This window comes from Onychostoma macrolepis, chromosome 17 (genome assembly GCF_012432095.1).
Source record: "Onychostoma macrolepis isolate SWU-2019 chromosome 17, ASM1243209v1, whole genome shotgun sequence".
NCBI classification, from domain to species: Eukaryota; Metazoa; Chordata; class Actinopteri; order Cypriniformes; family Cyprinidae; genus Onychostoma; species Onychostoma macrolepis.
The window spans coordinates 9,781,295-9,801,195 of NC_081171.1; the positions used below are offsets into that span (position 1 = coordinate 9,781,295).

A 19,901-nucleotide genomic window follows, 5' to 3' on the forward strand; every position below is an offset into this window, starting at 1 on the left:
TATCAATAGGCATACTTTATTGATTCAAAAGGTGCAAATATAGTTCAGTGCAGTGGGGGGGGGGGGGGATCTTACTGATATTTATAAAAGTTTGCGGTAGTGGTATAATCTCAGGCCTAACTGTTTAACATACATAAATGTTTCCACAGTATGTGGTCAAATGGGTTGTCTTAGTGGTCTTGGTGGGAAATTAAAATATGTTGTATTGCATGGGTAGGAGTGCCATCTAGTGGTACATACCTATATAGTAACCTGCTAAAGTCTTGAAAGAAAGAATTGTAGCTTTAAACAGTATAACTTACCAAAAGTATTTTTAAAATAATTTTAATTAATAAAATAATACTTTTATTCTTAATAATGAATACTTTTGGCAGGGATTTTTAGCAAGGACGCATTAAATTCATCAAAAGTGACAGTAAAGATTTTTACATTGTTACAAAAAAAAAAAAGCTGTTCTTTTGATCTTTCTGTAAAAAAAATTGTCCCTGAACTTATATAACAGCATATATTAAAGTATATATATATATATATATATATATATATATTTTTTTTTTTTATTGATTTTTAAGTAGACATTTTAGGTAACTAAGTCTATGTACAATAACATATTCTAACAATTAATTTTGGCCTTAAAACATGTCCTAAAAATATCATGTGTTATATACAGCATATATACATATGATTTTTATTTTTCGAATGCGATATTTTCAATACATAAAAGTCAGAGAAGCTTGTTAAATGATCATGTCTTCGATCACTGATGTTGAGTAGCTGAATTTTAGATTGACACATTTACAGGGCTGATATTTTAAAAAGTTTGTTCCACATCAAAAGGTGCTGATCAACAGATTCATAAACCGTTTCTACTCAGGCCCATCCATATTACAGACAGCCAATATTTCTGCCTAACCTAATGCACCTGTGCTTTGTCATTCACAATCTTGTCTTTAGAAGCTGTACATCTATTATGGTTGCACTTGACTTGTAAATTCCAACCCGGTTTATTGTTTATTGCCACCTTCTGCTGCCGTTTACCCTATGATTCCTCATGTCTAGGAGTTCTGTTATTGCCTGCTGTAAACTGGACTCTTGCACACTTTGTAGCCCTTCTGCATTGTATCATTGTTTTAGCTAGTATTATATTCTTCTATTTGAGAACAGAGAAACTGGCACTAAGGACTATGTTAATGTATTATCATATTAAAAGGTGAACTGAAGGAGCTGCGGCACTTCCTAAAGTGCAGTACTTTGTTTATTTTACTAATGAAATTAATTATGTGCTGGCTAAAAGGTTCTGTTAATTATTTGCCATTTGTAACATTTATCCTTTGAAAGCAGAGGACAAATCAGACTAATCATGACATGATGGACATACTTTCCACAAATGAACTTCCAATTAACAGCTTCATTCTATCAACCTTTTAATGTTTTTTTTTTTTTGCATTTTAAATCCATGGATATATAAACACAGTGAAAAAGATTTGTTTTCTATTTGATTTGCATTGTATTTGTTTACTGTAGCATTACAGTGTAATTATTATTCATAATCACAGACCGTATTAAAGATTTAGATTTTAAATGAACAGACTGAAGACTGAAATAAACCTCTCTAGAACAAAAATTATACAACAGAAGGTATACTCGCTGCTGAAACCCCAGGGCAAATAATGTCCGTGTTTTATTACCCTTCAGGATTATTTTTGAGAAGGTACTCCGCCTGAAAGATACAAAGAGTGACAATTTTACAATTCTTCCAGAAAAACAAATGAACCTACTAAGTATTAAGATGACCAACCTACCAGGAAATCTATGGGGTCGCCAGGACGTATTCTACAGCATTCGATGAGCCCTTGGGTGAGAGTGGGCATCACATCCTTCATCAGATAGTTCCTTAAAAGTTCTGACTGAGATTCCAACAGGTCATGTTCTTGTCTCCTCACCTCCTCGAGTTGCTGATTCTTAAAACACACAAACACACACTAACATCTCATAGACAAGAGGAGATTAGCATCATTTATAACAACTAAAAATGCACTGAATACACTGTAGTTGTCAGAGGATTAAATGCAGGTGCTTACCCATTCCCCCCAGCGGTGATCTCTCTTTTGGGCCTCTTCTTCCTCCCGCCGCACTGCCTCGGCTCTTTGTGCTGCCCTTTCCTTTAGCTGCTGTTCTGCTTGCCGCCGCTCTTCTTCCTCCACCTCTTCTAAGATTATTCCATAGTTCTTCGGTTTGCCCACCTTTTTGCAAACCTTCTCTATGACCAGCAAGTATTCACTGTCATCATTGCTTGTAATCTCTGAAATAAAAGAGAAATAGGCCACACTTGTGAATGGGTGCCGTCAGAATGAGAGTCCAAACAGCTGATAAAAACATCACAATAATCCACAAGTACTCCACATGACTTCAGTCCATCAATTAACATCTTATGAAGTGAAAAGCTGCGTTTGTAAGAAACAAATCCATCATTAAAGCATTTTAACTGTCACTTCTGTCCATAATAATAACAATAATAATAATAATAATGCTTACTCCACTCAAAAAGTCCATCTCCTTTCATTCTCTCACATCAAAACCAACCAACATATTTGTTTCGAACTGAGTTTGGACTTGTAAATGTGGATTCCTATTGAAATGCCTGGATTTTGTCCAGGAAAATTCGTAAATGTGACTGCACCTTATTAATGCTTAGCCTGTATTAGTTAGATCAACAGATGTAGCATTACTGCACTTCATTAAAATATGATTTGGTTCACTCCTTTAACATTACCTAAGTGCTCAGGGTGAATCTCAAGATCCTCAAAGTAGTTCAGCAATGTCTCATCCTCTATGTTTCTTTCTCTGAAATCGGCTAAGCGGCGAAGGAACTGTTCAGGAGTGTAGGAAGTTCCTTCTACAACAGTCTCGGGTAGATTCAGAACGCGTTTTTTCAGGAAAACATCAGTGGCGTCGACAAAGAACACAAACTCTGAAGAAGAGACAGATGACTGTTTCACTAGTGTCGTAGCAATGTTTATTGCCACCTGTTGAAGTATATCTTTTAAATGAGTTGTGGGTGTCATATTCTCAGTTCATCTGTCTACAAATATAACATCTCACTGAAAATGGTTCACATTATGTAAAACTCAGCTGAACAAGACTGCTCAGCTCTCTCATGCAAAAATAGTGTTGAATGGCCCAGTTTTTTTTTTCTTGAAAGAGCTTAATATTTTATTTATACATTAAATTAACCAAATGGTATAATAAACTGTAATAATATTTCTGCTTTGCTGTATTTTTGATCAAATAAATTCAACTTTTGGTGAGTATGAGAGATTCCTTTTACAACTATTAAACTTTTGAACACTTTGTGTAGCTGTGAAATGAATTTTATAAGATTCAAATCAGTCATGCAAGACTCAAATCTTAAGGCTAATAATTATGATGGAGAAAAAAGGCATTTCTAATCTGCATTATACTTTACATTAATTACAGACCTGGAATGATCTTTTTCTCATGTTTAGATTGCAAACCCTCGGGCTCTTCATCACCTGTTGAATATTTAAATAATCATGCAGCAAATCAAAACTCATGTATTATTAATCAGAATCATGATTTAATTTGTTAATATATCACCTAAAAAGGGGCATATTTCTCACCAGTAAATAACTCCTTCGCCTGCTCGTATGTCTTTGGAAAACCGTCCAAAACAAAGCCCTGGTTCATACAGGGTTTAGTCCTGAGTTTGTCCCTCATTATACGAATCACATATTGGTCATCTAGTCGTCCTAAACAACAACAAAAATCTTAATACTGTATATATAATTTCAGTATATAGCACCTAAAAAATTACAAATACACAACCTTCATTCTGATTCATGTTTTCCTTCAGAGTGTCCAGAAACTCATGAGCTTCACTTTGATCGTTTTCCTCATCCTCTATACGAACACATGACTCCTGATTGATTCAATTAAGCATCAGTATAAAATATTTACAATTTATAGATATTTTTTCAATGTATAAAAACAGAAGGGAATTCACTAAAGGGTTATATTTACTTAAGTATTATTTTATTTTGCTTTTTTAAACGGATAGTTCACCCAAAAATTAAAATTGGGTCATGATTTATCTCACCCTCAAGTTGTTCCAAACCTGTATGAATGTCTTTCTTCTGTGGAACATAAAAAATAAAAAATAAAAATATAGCCATTGACTTTCATGTTATTTTTTCCCCTACTGGAAGTCAAGTTTGGTTACTAACATTCATAAAAATATCTTCCTCAGATATATATAGATATATATATATACACATACAACAGACAAATTAAAGTCCTACAGGTTTGGAACAACTTGTGGATGAGTAAATGACAATTTTAATTTCTGGATGAACAATCCCTTTAAATAATATCTGTATTATATGAACATGCTTTGATGGTTATGAATAAATTCTGGGTGTTGCACAACACTGACCAGGTTTTCTAATGTTTCAGTGATTGTCTCCTTAAGCTTAACATGGTGAAGTTTGTAATGCTTGCATATCCTCTCCGCTATAGTGCTCTTCCCAACAGCAGGTGGTCCCAGGATGCAGATACGAAGGGGCTGGGACACAAATAAATAGGTGTTTATGCTGTAAAACTTTTGATGAAGTCAAAGATCCCAACTGTGTACCAGTCAGCGTACCAACAATCCTCTAGTCTGCTTGTATTCTTCAGTAATCTGCTCAATGTTTTCAACCATTCCAGTTTCTGACACCCACTGAATGTTAAAATTCCCTTTCAGATATGTTGCTTCAATACGAAGGTTTAGAAGCAAAGAATCAATATCTGTTTGCTGAAGAAAGTGGAAGAAAAAAAACTATATCAATATTGTATAGTTTTGGTTTTGTATTGACAATCTTCACTGTAGTATGTCTGAACAACTGGCAGTGATTCTTACCGTCAGATCCCGTATGAGATAAATCTCCTCTTTTGAAACATTCTGAGTTTTTCCTGGTCCAAGCATGAATGTTACTGCCTTGAAGAAGAACACTTCTTTGCATGAGAACCATTAATTTTCTAAACAAAGATATACCGAATGTGTAAAATCTCACCTTTACGATATCCTCCATTGTGTTTTTGGAATCATCAACTGCAACAAAGGATTGTGGCTTTGGCTTGTGGTCAATGACATTTTGGATTACCCTTACCATGAATACAAATGATAAGGGATGTAAATGCCCAGTAATTTAGTTTTTGCATGGATGATATGTCATTAAAAGCTCCACAATATTACTTACCCTGCCAGATCATTGATGTGAATAGTGGGGATAATATTGGAGCCATCTCCAAAGATGGGCACCTGGGAGACTTCGCCCAACCATGACATCTACATAGAGCAACTATTTAGCTTCAACACTTTAATTAGCACAAAGTAATTACAAGTGTGATGCTTTATATGATTTACCTTAAAAAATAAATGGAAGAGGTGTTCTCCCATTCCATACTGTAGCCCTGATGCAACAACATATGTAGAGAACTGGGAGCTTTTCTGAAAATAATTCAGAAATAAATATGAACTTAACACTTTTAATGTACTGCTCACTTGAAGCATTGCAAACGTTTCTAAAATGGTAAACTAAATATTCTTCTGCAAGGGGTTCTTGCTTACAGTTTTGCCTAATTTGATCACAAGTTTCTCCAAACCGATATGATTGTGGAAGTTGGGGTGTGCTTTTCTTCTCCTGTAGTTCTCTTCTGTAAAAGGAAACTCTGGATAGTCCTATAATGGAGTTAAAAATATTAATTAATTTGACCATTAATTCAAGCTTTTAATCTTGTTCTGCATGCTGATCAAGAGAGTACTTATTTGATAACTTTAATTATTCCTACTTTATCAGCTGGTTTAGTCATAGCCCACGTCATGATTGTTGACAACAGGATAAACATCTTGGGCCCAGAAAACTGGTCCATTTCTTCATGAAGAGCTGTGATTGGATGATAATTTAGCGAGCATCTGCTCAGGAAAAAGATTTATAGCAAGAAATGGCACATGGATTTAATAAAAATGTGATACCTGAGACAGCCCACTGTGCTTCATCTATCTGATCAGCATTCTGAGTAATATCATAAATGACCACATCACATTTCATTAGATGACGTCGAAGGTCTTCTCGCTTCAAGTTCTGGTGGGGAGTAAAAGGGAATTGATGAAAAAATGCAATTGGCAACAACTTATAAAATTTATATCTTCTGCGTAATTCTGTAGGCTAGTTGTGATTCATTTACACTGTACTCTTCAGCAATGAAACTGCACTTCTCCTCTGTTTGGCTGGAAACGGTTCCCACAATCTGGAAGGTTGCACCTTTGAGTTTTGGTTGCTCATCATGCAGCCTATCGTCATCTTCCTCCACATCAGCCTCTCCAGGGTCCACAAGAGAGGCACCAACCACACACAAGTCTAAAAACTTATGGAAACACAGGAAAATAAGGGTAAACGAAATATACAGAAGTAATGTATGGACATAACTGCCCTGCAAGTTGACATTTAATTTCAAGCAGTGCCAATAATTATTAAGCTAAATAATATTGCAAAAAAATAAAATATCTTACCCTTGCAATATTTTTCGATGTATATTTATCAACATCGTTGACAAAAACACGTCTGGCGTTTTGCGGTATCTCCTCAGTCTTGTCTGCCATTCTGTGCTGTTGTTGTTTTGTTGCTAGGAAACGGATGCGTTCACGTGGTTCAAAGTGCGTATATATGACACTAAATACAAAGCTGATATTGGAAGCGTTTACAACATAAGCCTCTATAAATAATACAAATCATTTTTTTTTTTTTTTAAAGGGTGGTGTCTAGAAGATGACAAAATACGGACAAAAGAATGAATATTTTTATACTTACAGTGATTTCATTATTTATGACCGTCTGCTTCAGGTAGAGTCTAGCTTTAGCCTAATATATAAAATTACATTTATGATTTATCATACTATTATGAGCTAACATAAATCATGTAAAACAACGGATAGAACATGGATATTTCTCAGTAGTCTAAATGTAGCTGTGCTGCTCCACAGACATGACATTACATATGTTTCTGATGGCAGATGTTTGTGTGTGATTGATCATGCTGGTCAGTTGTGATCATTATTTGGTCCAAGCTTAGCTAGATGATGGATCATCTGGACTAACTGCTTATGGGGCAGAGACTTGGTAGACTTGGATGAAGCTGATTAGAGCAGGTAGACTAATATTATTCAACAAAATTATAACTTTTTCATTTTTTCACAGGAGAAATTTGCTATAGGTTTGATGTTTTGCAATAGGCCTATTTAAACTTCAAATAATGTGATCTTACTGTCACAATGTCTTTAGCTAAATATGTTCATTATTCAAATCATCATTACATCAAAATTACAAATTTTTCACTTTACATTTAGGAGAGTGTGGTATGACATTCATAATGAAGCTAAAAATATAAAGCATATATCAGTGCTTTATCATGAATATACTGTCACAATTTTGAACAGCTCGCACAATGAAAGATCTTTTTTCCAGCTCAACAGTCATTTATTAGAAAAAATATATATTCAAATTAAATTAACAACAAAAAAAGTTCACAAAATTCAGTAATTTTTTTAGACATTTAAAATCACACCAATGGTTTAAATTACTATTATAATTATTATTATTATTATTATTATTATTAATGCAGATTGGGTGTAGATGCAACTGAAATCTTAAAAATTAACAACTTGTTAAATCTCTTCATAATCACATTAGTCACACACCTGTTTGATTCCAGTCTGCTTGTTTACAGTGTCACAACAATGGCAAACCAAAAACCATCAGGCTAAGGCCTCTATAGCAAAATTATCAAACTGTGCAAGTTCAAATGAACTAGTGCCTATGGCCGCCCATCCATGTTGTGGCTCCCAGAGCACTGCATTCTTCCACAGGGGATAGCCATTGAGATCTGCTGATGCATAGTTTCCCTAAAACACAGAATACATGACAGATCAATTGAAGTACAAATCTGACAGTGTGGCAAAATGAGATTCAAGACTCAATGGATAGAACAAAAATAAAGGGAAAACTCAGCAATAAATATATTTAGAAACATTGCCATATATAATTCAACAGACCTCGACGGTAAGGGTCAGTGTGTACCACACACATGCTCTAGTTCCAGACAGGCCCTCAGCAAGAACTGTCATTCCATCTGTTCAATCAAAGGGTTTTACAAATATGGTTTAGTAAAACATACAGCAGTAGGAAAAAAAAGGAAACAAAAAAAACAAGGCTTTTTATTATTCAGATACTTACTGAGGTCATTTGTGACTTTGTAGGTGCCATCTGCATAGACCCAGAAAAAGACTCCCCTTGTGCTTCGGACAACACCTCCACCTTTGTTCACTCTGACAGCAATGAAGACACCACCGGTGTGCACAGACTCCATGTATATGTCACATGACACCCTCAGGTCTCGCCTGATAATTGTAAATACATACAGCTGTTAACTGCATATAATCTATTTATATACAGTATTCTTTATTTCTTAAGCAAGTATATGACCATTTAAATGTTTTGTGTTGCTATTTTTTTTTTTTTTATGTTTTTGAAATAAGTCTTATGCTTACTAGGGATGCATTTACTTAATCAAAAATACAATTTGTGATATTATGAAATATTATTGCAATTTTAAACAACTGTTTCCATTTCAATATATTTTAACATGTAACTCATTCCTGTGATGGCAAAGCTGAAATTTCAGCAGCCATTAATACAGTCTTCAGTGTCACATGATTCTTCAGAAATCATTCTAATATGCTGATTTGATGCTGAAGAAACATTTCTTTGAGGAGTAGAAAGTTCCAAAGAACAGCATTATAAATGTTTTTTTTTTTTGTAACATTACAAATGTTTCACTGTTACTTTTTGCTGAATTAAATTATTAATTTCTAACACCAAACCTTTAAATGGTAGTGTACATAATAGTTATAAAATCCTCACCACTGATAATCACCAATAACACTTATTGTCTGATCAGCATCTGCAACCCAGGTCACCGGACGCTGAGTGACCACCTGTCGCAGAGTGGAAACATGAGGTCCAGGATCCGTCCGGTTAGTGAAGTATTCAAAGACCCCCGTCTGATCTGCAAAGTTTGGAGCCTCTGAGAAATATGGATTTCCAGCTGGGAGACAGGAAGCCAAAGTTGTTAGATTTGCACATACTGTGTGAAAAATATTAGAATAACTATTAAATGAGGGAAGAAAATGAAAATGAAGCTACTTACAGACATCAAAATCATCTTTGTATGATTTAGGAAAGGGAGCAGAGGGTGGAGGATCTGGGTAACTCCCTCTCTGACCATTTCGTACAGTAGTAAATGTATATACCTCATCAACGTCAAGCTCTATGCTGAAAGACCCTTCAGTTACCTACAGCATTCACAGTTTACACAGAGATAATACATTAGATTTCAAATATCACTTAGTGAAACAAACACAAGTAAAATCATTATTAGAAAAATCTACTTATTAAGAACCCAGAAAATATCAAAATACTTTTTTAAATTAAGTATTTTTAAAGAGGTAATATGAATATCTTGATTTTATGTATATACTTACTTTAATAGGCTTGAGATTTTGGAAGAGGACTGTCTTGTTTGTCTTGAAATCAAACTTTGAATGCCACACCTGTAGCTCACTGATTGAAGCCTGTTAAAAAAAAAAAAAATTATATATAATATAATATAACTACTATTATTATAATTATTTATATTATACTGAACAAAATTATAAACGCAACACGTTTTTATTTTGTTTTTGCACAGCACAATGCCACAGATGTCGCAAGTTTTGAGGGAGCGTGCAATTTGCATGCTGACTGCAGGAATGTCCACCAGAGCTGTTGCCTGTGAATTGAATGTTCATTTCTCTACCATAAGCCGTCTCCAAAGGCGTTTCAGAGAATTTGGCAGTACATCCAACCGGCCTCACAACCGCAGACCACATGTAACCACACCAGCCCAGGACCTCCACATCCAGCATCTTCACCTCCAGCCTCCAGCTGCTGCAACAATCGGTTTGCATAACCAAAGAATTTCTGCACAAACTGTCAGAAACCGTATCAGGGAAGCTCATCTGCATGCTCGTCGTCCTCATCGGGGTCTCGACCTGACTGCAGTTCGTCATCGTAACCGACTTGAGTGGACAAATGCTCACATTCGATGGCGTCTGGCACTTTGGAGAGGTGTTCTCTTCACAAATAAATCCCGGTTTTCACTGTACAGGGTAGATGGCAGACAGCGTGTATGGCGTCGTGGCGTGGCCAGCATACTCAATGGACATGTCACCCATTGAGCATGTTTGGGATGCTCTGGATCGGCGTATACGACAGCGTGTTCCAGTTCCTGCCAATATCCAGCAACTTCACACAGCAATTGAAGAGGAGTGGACCAACATTCCTCAGGCCACAATCAACAACCTGACCAACTCTATGCAAAGGAGATGTGTTGCACTGCGTGAGGCAAATGGTGGTCACACCAGATACTGACTGGTTTTCGGACCCCCCCCCCCAATACAGTAAAACTGCACATTTTAGAGTGGCCTTTTATTGTGGCCAGCCTAAGGCACACCTGTGCAATAATCATGCTGTCTAATCAGCATCTTGATATGCCACACCTGTGAGGTGGATGGAGTATCTCGGCAAAGGAGAAGTGCTCACTAACACAGATTTAGACAGATTTGTGAACAATATTTGAGAGAAATAGGCCTTTTGTGTACATAGAAGAAGTCTTAGATCTTTTGAGTTCAGCTCATGAAAAATGGGGGCAAAAACAAAAGTGTTGCGTTTATAATTTTATTCAGTGTATATACATACACACATACATATATACATACACAGTCAGGTCCATAAATATTGGGACATAGACACAATTCTAACATTTTTGGCTCTATACACCACCACAATAGATTTCAAATGAAACGAACAAGATGTGCTTTAACTGCAGACTGTCAGCTTTAATTTGAGGGTATTTACAACAGTTTGCATATGTGCCTCCCACTTGTTAAGGGACCAAAAGTAATGGGACAATTGGCTTCTCAGCTGTTCCATGGCCAGGTGTGTGTTATTCCCTCATTATCCCAATTACAATGAGCAGATAAAAGGTCCAGAGTTCATTTCAAGTGTGCTATTTGCATTTGGAATCTGTTGCTGTCAACTGTCAAGATGAGATCCAAAGAGCTGTCACTATCAGTGAAGCAAGCCATCATTAGGCTGAAAAAAACAAAACAAACCCATCAGAGAGATAGCAAAAACATTAGGCGTGGCCAAAACAACTGTTTGGAACATTCTTAAAAAGAAGGAACGCGGTGAGCTCAGCAACACCAAAAGACCTGGAAGACCACGGAAAACAACTGTGGTGGATGACCGAAGAATTCTTTTCCTGGTGAAGAAAACACCCTTCACAACAGTTGGCCAGATCAAGAACACTCTCCAGGAGGTAGGTGTATGTGTGTCAAAGTCAACAATCAAGAGAAGACTTCACCAGAGTGAATACAGAGGGTTCACCACAAGATGTAAACCATTGGTGAGCCTCAAAAACAGGAAGGCCAGATTAGAGTTTGCCAAACGACATCTAAAAAAAGCCTTCACAGTTCTGGAACAACATCCTATGGACAGATGAGACCAAGATCAACTTGTATCAGAGTGATGGGAAGAGAAGAGTATGGATTAGGAAAGGAACTGCTCATGATCCTAAGCATACCACCTCATCAGTGAAGCATGGTGGTAGTAGTGTCATGGCGTGGGCATGTATGGCTGCCAGTGAAACTGGTTCTCTTGTAATTTATTGATGATGTGACTGCATATGCAAACTGTTGTAATTCCTACACCGTTCACCTGATTTGGATGTAAATACCCTCAAATTAAAGCTGACAGTCTGCAGTTAAAGCACATCTTGTTTATTTCATTTGAAATCCATTGTGGTGGTGTATAGAGCCAAAGATGTTAGAATTGTGTCGATGTCCCAATATTTATGGACCTGACTATATATGCATGTATGTTCGTACCGAACCGTCACGGTACGGGCGTCTCGGTTCGGTGCATGAGGCCTTACGACGAATACAGGCAATTCACCCCCAATCCAGAAGGGGGCGCCCGCAGTAATGCAATGCTGTTTGATAACCGCCAGTAGAAGAACATCGAATGCCATGAGTTGCGCACTTGAAAACAAAGCCCCCAGACAGTGACCATGTGCTGATTCTGAACGCGTCTCTCACATAGACTGACAAAGGAGTATACTTTAAAGACTTGCGCACTCAACTGTTTGCGAAATGGGGCTTTGTGCTCGTGTATCCTAACTCTCTCATTCGGCACAAATCCAAATATTCCATAATATTTCCATATTTGCGATGTAACGTATCTGAATGCTAAACTATTATTTATTATGTAAATGACAGGCTTTGCACTTCAGTTGCGTTCCAACGGTGACACAGAGGCGCGCGCTAATGTTTGGCTTACTGTATTTTATTTTGTTAAAGTAAGTTACCAACTGCGCTGTCAAGTTAGCAATGCTAGAACTGATGTGTTTTGTGTGTGTGCGCGTGCGTGCGTCGGCGCGATCACTTCAGCTGTTTCCTTATACCAGCAGAATCAACTTTAAACACTTATTGTCTTATTAATAATCACTGTATAAAAAGGTCTGCTTTTATTTGTGTACACTCACAATGAAAACAAAACAGATTTTATATATATATATATATATATATATATATATATATATATATAACAAGTAATAATATTTAGTATTTTCACATCTAGATGGGAAAAAAAAAAAAAAAAAAAAAATTGTAATTTGCACTACTGTCTGTTCAAAATAAATGAAAAGAAACTGAGCATAGTAGATTTCTTTTTTTTCCCCCTGTTGTACCGAAATCCAGTGTTCAAAACTATTGCCTTACTTTAGCCCGATTCACAACGGTTATCTTATAATAAACGTTTTCTAATTTGAGTGGTATGGGTAGGTTTTCGGGGAAATTCGAGCATGGCACTGCGTCATTAGATCAGCTAGTAGGCTATAGCACGTGTGGATGCTGCATCATTTATAGCCTTTTCTCACAGCAGCTGGAATTATTAAATGTATAATTTTGATGGCGGATTGTAATACAGAATGTATTATGTTTATGAAACGCATGTGAATGAAATTAAATTATATTCTAGTTGTAAATGTGCTTCTGATTACAGATAGCTTGAGTTTACACAAGATTTGCATTTTAAAGAAAACCAGTTCGAAGGAGCATAGTTTGCTTTTTGGGTTAAAACAATTTCTTAATATGAAATTCGAATGGTATGACAATTAGATTAAACTGTACAGAAATTGAAACCTACACGCTAATACACACTATACTCAGTGACGCAATGCTGATGTTGAGAATAAAGTATAACAATAATAATAATTTGCACGGTTTGATGGGACATGAGCTAATCGATCGTTAGATTAAATCACCATTGGTAGCGTAATTTATTGTAGCGCTTTTTTTCCTCAGTTGGTCAGAACAAACGTGACTGACTTGTTCAGATGACAATATCCGGTGAAAATTCTTATTTTGGTCATATATTCCAAGACACAGACTAATCTTTGATTGCGAAGAACAGTAAATATTCACACCGGGTGACTGACAGCTACATACAGGTGCTGGTCATATAATTAGAATATCATCAAAAAGTTTATTTATTTCACTAATTCCATTCAAAAAGTGAAACTTGTATATTATATTCATTCATTACACACAGACTGATAGATTTCAAATGTTTATTTCTTTTAATTTTGATGATTAGAGCTTACAGCTCATGAAAGTCAAAAATCAGTATCTCAAAACATTAGAATATTTACATTTGAGTTTGAATAAATGGCCATCCCTACAGTATAAATTCTGGGTATCTCTTGTTCTTTGAAACCACAATAATGGGGAAGACTGCTGACTTGGCAATGATCCAGAAGACGAACATTGACACCCTCCACAAAGAGGGTAAGTCACAGAAGGTCATTACTGAAAGGTGTGGCTGTTTACAGAGTGCTGTATCAAAGCATATTAAATGCAAAGTTGACTGGAAGGAAGAATTTGGGTAGGAAAAGGTGCACAAGCAACAGGGATGACCGCAAGCTTGAGAATACAGTCAAGCAAAGCAGATTCAAACACTTGTGAGAGCTTCACAAGGAGAGAACTGAAGCTGGAGTCAGTGCATCAAGAGTCACCACGCTCAGACGTCTTCAGGAAAAGGGCTACCAAGCCACTTCTGAACCAGAGACAACGTCAGAAGCATCTTAACTGGGCTGTGGAGAAAAAGAACTGGACTGTTGCTCAGTGGTCCAAAGTCCTCCGTTCAGATGAAAGTAAATTTTACATTTCATTTGGAAATAAAGGTCCCAGAGTTTCTTGAAGTCCAGTGTGAAGTTTCCACAGTCAGTGATGATTTGGGCTGCCATGTCATCTGCTGGTGTTGGTCCACTGTGTTTTCTGAAGTCCACAGTCAACGCAGCCATCTACCAGGAAATTTCAGAGCACTTCATGCTTCCTTCTGTTGACAAGCTTTATGGAGATGCAGATTTCATTTTCCAGCAGAACTTGGCACCTGCCCCCACTGCCAAAGGTACCAAAAGCTGGTTCAATGACCATAGTGTTACTGTGCTTGATTGGCCTGCAAACTCGCCTGACCTGAACCCCATAGAAAATCTGTGGGGTATCGTCAAGAGGAAGATGAGAGACACCAGACCCAACAATGCAGAAGAGCTGAAGGCCACTATCAGAGCAACCTGGGCTCTCATAACACCTGAGCAGTGCCACAGACTGATCGACTCCATGCCACGCCGCATTGCTGCAGTAATTCAGGCAAAAGGAGCCCCAACTAAGTATTGAGTGCTGTACATGCTCATACTTTTCATTTTCATACTTTTCAGTTGGCCAAGATTTCTAAAAATCCTTTCTTTGTATTGGTCTTAAGTAATATTCTAATTTTCTGAGATACTGAATTTGGGATTTTCCTTAGTTGTCAGTTATAATCATCAAAATTAAAAGAAATAAACATTTGAAATATATCAGTCTGTGTGTAATGAATGAATATAATATACAAGTTTCATTTTTTGAATGGAATTAGTGAAATCAATCAACTTTTTGATGATATTCTAATTATATGACCAGCACCTATATACTCCTCAAAACATTAGATTCATCCGCGCTGGAGCTGTGCCAGAGTACACCCCCACACAAGCAAGATAATTCTGCAAGTAACTGCAATTCCAGGTTTTCAAACATAGATGGCGACAAAGAGGCAAAACTTATGGACTGCAGCTTTAAGTAAATTTATAGTCGTTTTATCCATTATAAACCCTTTACCACAAATAAAAAGAGAGGAAAAAAAAAAACACACTTACAAAAGTCCCTTTCAGATGGAAGGTTGCATTCTGGGTAGAGACATCATATGAAGGCAGAGGAGGTCTTATACACACAGAGTGATCATGGGTCTATAAAATAAAATAAAATGAAGTAATACGTTCTCATTCAAACATAAAGACCATTAAAAGGGTCATCGGCTGCCCATTATCCACCAGTTGATATGATTCTTTAGGGTCTTAATGAAAAGTCTATAACATACTTTGGTTAAAATTTTCAATGGTACACACAGAAAAATAAGGGTTTAAAATTGTACCTTTTTGGGTACAACTGCTTGTCCCTGGAGCAGTACCCTTAAAAGGACATATTTGTACCTTTTTTACCCCAATAGGTACATATTAGTACCTTAGAGTAGTTATACGTACCCTTAAGGTACTAATATGTACCTATTAGGGGTAAAAAAGGTACAAATATGTCCTTGTAAGGGTACTGCTCCAGGGACAAGCTGTTGTACCCAAAAAGGTACAATTTTAGACCCTTATTTTTCTGTGTGTAGAGTGAAACAACACCCTTTCACCCTGTCAAGATCAGCTCTGTTTTCATCAACCCGTTTTAGTGCATGTGCATGTATCAAAGAACAGTCCAATAAGGTGTGGGAGTCACTATCAAGCACCACCTGAATGTGGGACATGCTGTTCTGACATGGTCACAGGCGCACATGGTGTGAGAAAAAGGCAAGATTATTTGCTTTAGTAATCATATTTAAAATGACATGAACCGTACATTAAAAAAAATGTGTGTGTGTATGAATGTGTAGAGAAGACTTTTGTCAGGTTTTATGATTTTTAATTTTATTTTGCATGTTCAGAAATTCTGCAGTAAGGGGTAAAGAAGCAGGGGTCCACAGCTCCCATCCCTACCCAGGATTTCCCATTGACAATACATACGGGCAAATAATGTGTGACAAAAAGGGAAGATGCAAGTTTCCTGGGTGCACAGGAATACCCAAAGTGATGTGCAAAAAGTGTAACATGCACCTCTGTTTCACAGCAGAGAAGAAGTGCTTCTTGAAGTTTAACACAGACTAAAATCTCATTCCATGAAGTACATGATATGACACGACACACTACATCAGGGTTGGGAAACGTCGGTCCTGGAGGGCCACTGTCCTGCAGAGTTAGCTCCAACCCTAATCAAACACATCAGAACAAGCTAATGAATGTATTTTAAGATCACTAGAATGCTACAGGCAGGTGTGTTTAATTAGGGTTGGAGCTAAACTCTGCAGGACAGTGGCCCTCCAGGACTGAAGTTTCCCAACCCTGATGTAGTGTGTCGTGTCATATCATGTACTTCATGGAATGAGATTTTAGTCTGTGTTAAACTTCAAGAAGCACTTCTTCTCTGCTGTGAAACAGAGGTGCATGTTACACTTTTTGCACATCACTTTGGGTGTTGCAAACCTATGTCTGTATCAAATGCAATACATCAATGCGTTTCAAGTGTTTTTCCCTTTTCACTTATTGATTTCTTGACATTTTTTTGACAGATTTGTGATTTTGTATTGCTCCCTGAACATTGCCCTATGATATGTGAATGGAGAATTTCCTTTGTGATTTTGCACCTTTGTTGCATAACGTTGCCTTGAGGCAACAAAAAAATATTTTGGGATGAGGGGTGGTCAAAAAAATGTTTTATCAATAAAACAATAAAACAAACAAAAAAACTTTGCAACCCTTAACTTTTGAATGGTAGTGCAGGTTATGCTAATTCTTTAGAAGATCAATTTCAAAAGTCTCACCATAGTTTCAGTTATTATTGTTAGATTTCCTCTCTCATCAGTCAGTGCAACATAACTTCCACCGTGTGTGAAGTGTCCCACTGTCTGCAGGTACGTCCAGCCAGGTTCCGTAAACTGGGTAGTGTGGGCTTATAGAATTTTATGAAACAGATACTTTTATGGTTGTAGCACACATTACTTATATGACGCATATAATATTCATGCATATATAGTGTATATAAAAATACATTACCTGTTATCCAAATAGGGGACTCGACAACATAATTTCCACTCCATGGCTCTTTTGCAGTCATTAGTCCTTCCCTTCCAAAGGGAAGGTCCTCATAATAACTAGAAACAAGGTTCCAAGATATGGTCCTAAAAGCAAACACAAACCGCTTTTCTCATCATTGAATTTACACTTTATATGTTTGAATGATTATACGTGTGATAGTTCTCATAAACTGGGAAATGCTACATGATTCAGATCATATCAGAGTTGTCATACGCTGTCATTTTCCCATTGACGTAGTTCTGGTTGAGAATTCGGGCCCAGCATCCTCCGCCAACATTGTCATTAAAGGTACTGTAGTCTTCAGAGGACCACAGTTTCTTGCCAGTCTTTAGGGCCACAGGCAGAGTGCTGGTGCCAGGATAATGAACCCTGTCAGTCAAACCATTCCAACATCAATCTCACATCAACACACTTTAAACATATGTTCATGTCATGCTAGTGTATTTATTTCCATTAATACATATTAAAAGGTACACATCCTGTTTTTAAATAAGGAATCAAATAGATTTACCCTAAAATTTCAACAGCATCCTGTAGCTCTTTGTCAGCAATTACAACAGAGGTGATCGGCTCCCAGAGGTTATCACTGGCAATGATTTTAACTCTCTCCAGACCACTTTTATCCAGTGTATATCGCAAAAGCTAGCAAACATTGCAGAGAAAGAAAATATACAAGATCATTTTTGACCCAAACTTTTCACGTGCTGAATACATAACAAAATAAGTAAAAAATAATGATGTAACAGGCAAATGTAAAAGTGTAAAAATAAAAAAATAAAACCCCACAATAAAGCAGACCATTTCACTTTTCAAAATGTTAAGGTCAGTAAGATTTTTTAAATGTCAAGGCTGCATTTATTTAATCAGTTATACACAGTAATATTGTGAAAGATTATTTCAATTTAAAATAAATGTTATTCATTTTAACATATTTGAAAAAATAATTTATTCCTGTTTGAATTTTCAGCAGTCACATGATCCTTTAGAAATCATTCTGATATGCTGATTTGGTGCCCAAGAAACATTTCTTATTATTATCAGTGTTAAAAAAATGGATTTGCTGCCAAATATTTTTGTGGAAACTGTTTTTTTCTTTTCTTTGATGAATAAAAAGTTTAAAAGAACAGTATTTATTTAAGATAAAATATTAAACATTATTATGAAAGAAGAGACTCTGACAGTACTTACCTTTATGTACTTACTGTTAAAACTCCTTTCATTCCATATCTGTGCAAAAAATAAAAATAAATAAAATGTTCAGATTAATGTGGAATATGGCCACAGAAAAACTGAAAGTTTATTGGAATAGATGAGATGCATTCACCCCAACATAATCAATGTCCAAGTCATGGTACTTCTTGGCCCCAAGAATCCAAGACAACACATAAGAAGCAGTGATATCAGGGAAACTATATGGCCAGTTTTCACCATTTCCAACCCATCCCGGAAAAGCCCATGGTAGACCTGTTAAAAATAAATTATTAAAGGTGAAAACTATTAATTAATATTTGGGATTGAATGCATAAGTACAAGAGCACTGTATGTACTTTTGCAGGTTTGCCCTGTTCGATTAATTTGTTAGATGTTCATTTTTTTACCTATGAGGGTGATGTTTGGATTCCTCTTCTTGGCTTCCCTCATAAGCCACCATTCATATCCTCTAAAATAATTATCATCGTCTTCATAGTGCATGTGTGAGGGTTCAGTTCCATCTGTAAATGATTACATCCATGGTCATAAAATAGGTTTAAACAGGTCACATGGATAAACACATTCACTGTACATATTCAGAAGTTTTAAAAGTGAAAGTGCTCTAACTTATACCTGTAGTCTGAGCATCGCCTCCAATTTCAACCTTCAGGATTTGTAATGAGGCTCCAAATTTAGGCTGTTAAATATAGATTGACATGTACACGGTCTATAATGTAAATACATAATTTTATTACATAAATATAGTCTGATCAGATCCCTTTCTAAGCAAACACACCTTGAATAGATAGTCTAGTATCTGACTCCGATATGGTTCAACATAATTGACGAGCAAACGCGAGGTCGCCTGTAAAAAAGAAAAAGAAAAAAAAGTTTAACACATTGGTAAATACTGTTATATGCAGACGTTAGCGTTTTCTGTAAACTAAGCACTTCAGAAACTCTGAAAAAGGAAGAGCACTAAAGTAAACACTCACCCCACCACCGCTTATGCCACCAATGCCATCAAACGATCGTCCTAATCCAGTTTTATCATCCAAATCGTAGTCCTCACCTAAACAAATACCGATACAGAGAAAAATACTCAAAAACACACAACACTGATTACCTGTGTTCATTCTAATTTGTGCGTTCCTCCAACATTATCAGCTGACTTGCATGTTCCGCAATAGGCGGTGCTATGTTGAGCCTAACCACGCCCCTCACAAGCGTCTCCAGTCAGAGTGGGCACGCGTCATCTACGGGGGCGTGGTTTA

General features: G+C 36.6%; 2 protein-coding genes across 3 annotated transcripts; both read right to left on the reverse strand.

The window, feature by feature from the left end:
- Nucleotides 1–1,404: 1,404 nt before the first annotated feature.
- Nucleotides 1,405–6,691, reverse strand: ak7b (adenylate kinase 7b). 2 transcript variants are annotated; one of them, XM_058749366.1, is made up of 18 exons: nt 6,569–6,691; nt 6,244–6,423; nt 6,032–6,140; nt 5,848–5,942; nt 5,627–5,737; nt 5,423–5,506; nt 5,256–5,344; nt 5,070–5,160; nt 4,916–4,993; nt 4,661–4,810; nt 4,451–4,579; nt 3,844–3,937; nt 3,639–3,767; nt 3,477–3,530; nt 2,771–2,968; nt 2,079–2,299; nt 1,800–1,958; nt 1,405–1,717 (listed from the first exon to the last, which is right to left on the reverse strand). In XM_058749366.1, exons 1-18 carry the CDS (start codon nt 6,656–6,658, stop codon nt 1,682–1,684), a joined length of 2,097 nt encoding a protein of 698 aa, XP_058605349.1. In that variant the 5' UTR covers nt 6,659–6,691; the 3' UTR covers nt 1,405–1,681. The 2 variants fall into 2 exon arrangements, with proteins under 2 accessions (XP_058605349.1, XP_058605350.1); XM_058749367.1 differs by lacking the exon at nt 2,771–2,968.
- An 819-nt stretch (nt 6,692–7,510) lies between these two features.
- Nucleotides 7,511–19,832, reverse strand: galcb (galactosylceramidase b). The gene is made up of 17 exons (XM_058750386.1): nt 19,623–19,832; nt 19,424–19,492; nt 19,261–19,324; nt 19,035–19,148; nt 18,761–18,900; nt 18,625–18,663; nt 17,948–18,078; nt 17,650–17,805; nt 17,395–17,519; nt 17,163–17,290; nt 15,403–15,492; nt 9,596–9,685; nt 9,262–9,406; nt 8,976–9,159; nt 8,289–8,452; nt 8,108–8,184; nt 7,511–7,957 (listed from the first exon to the last, which is right to left on the reverse strand). Exons 1-17 carry the CDS (start codon nt 19,761–19,763, stop codon nt 7,811–7,813), a joined length of 2,004 nt encoding a protein of 667 aa, XP_058606369.1. The 5' UTR covers nt 19,764–19,832; the 3' UTR covers nt 7,511–7,810.
- Between the last annotated feature and the right edge of the window lie 69 nt (nt 19,833–19,901).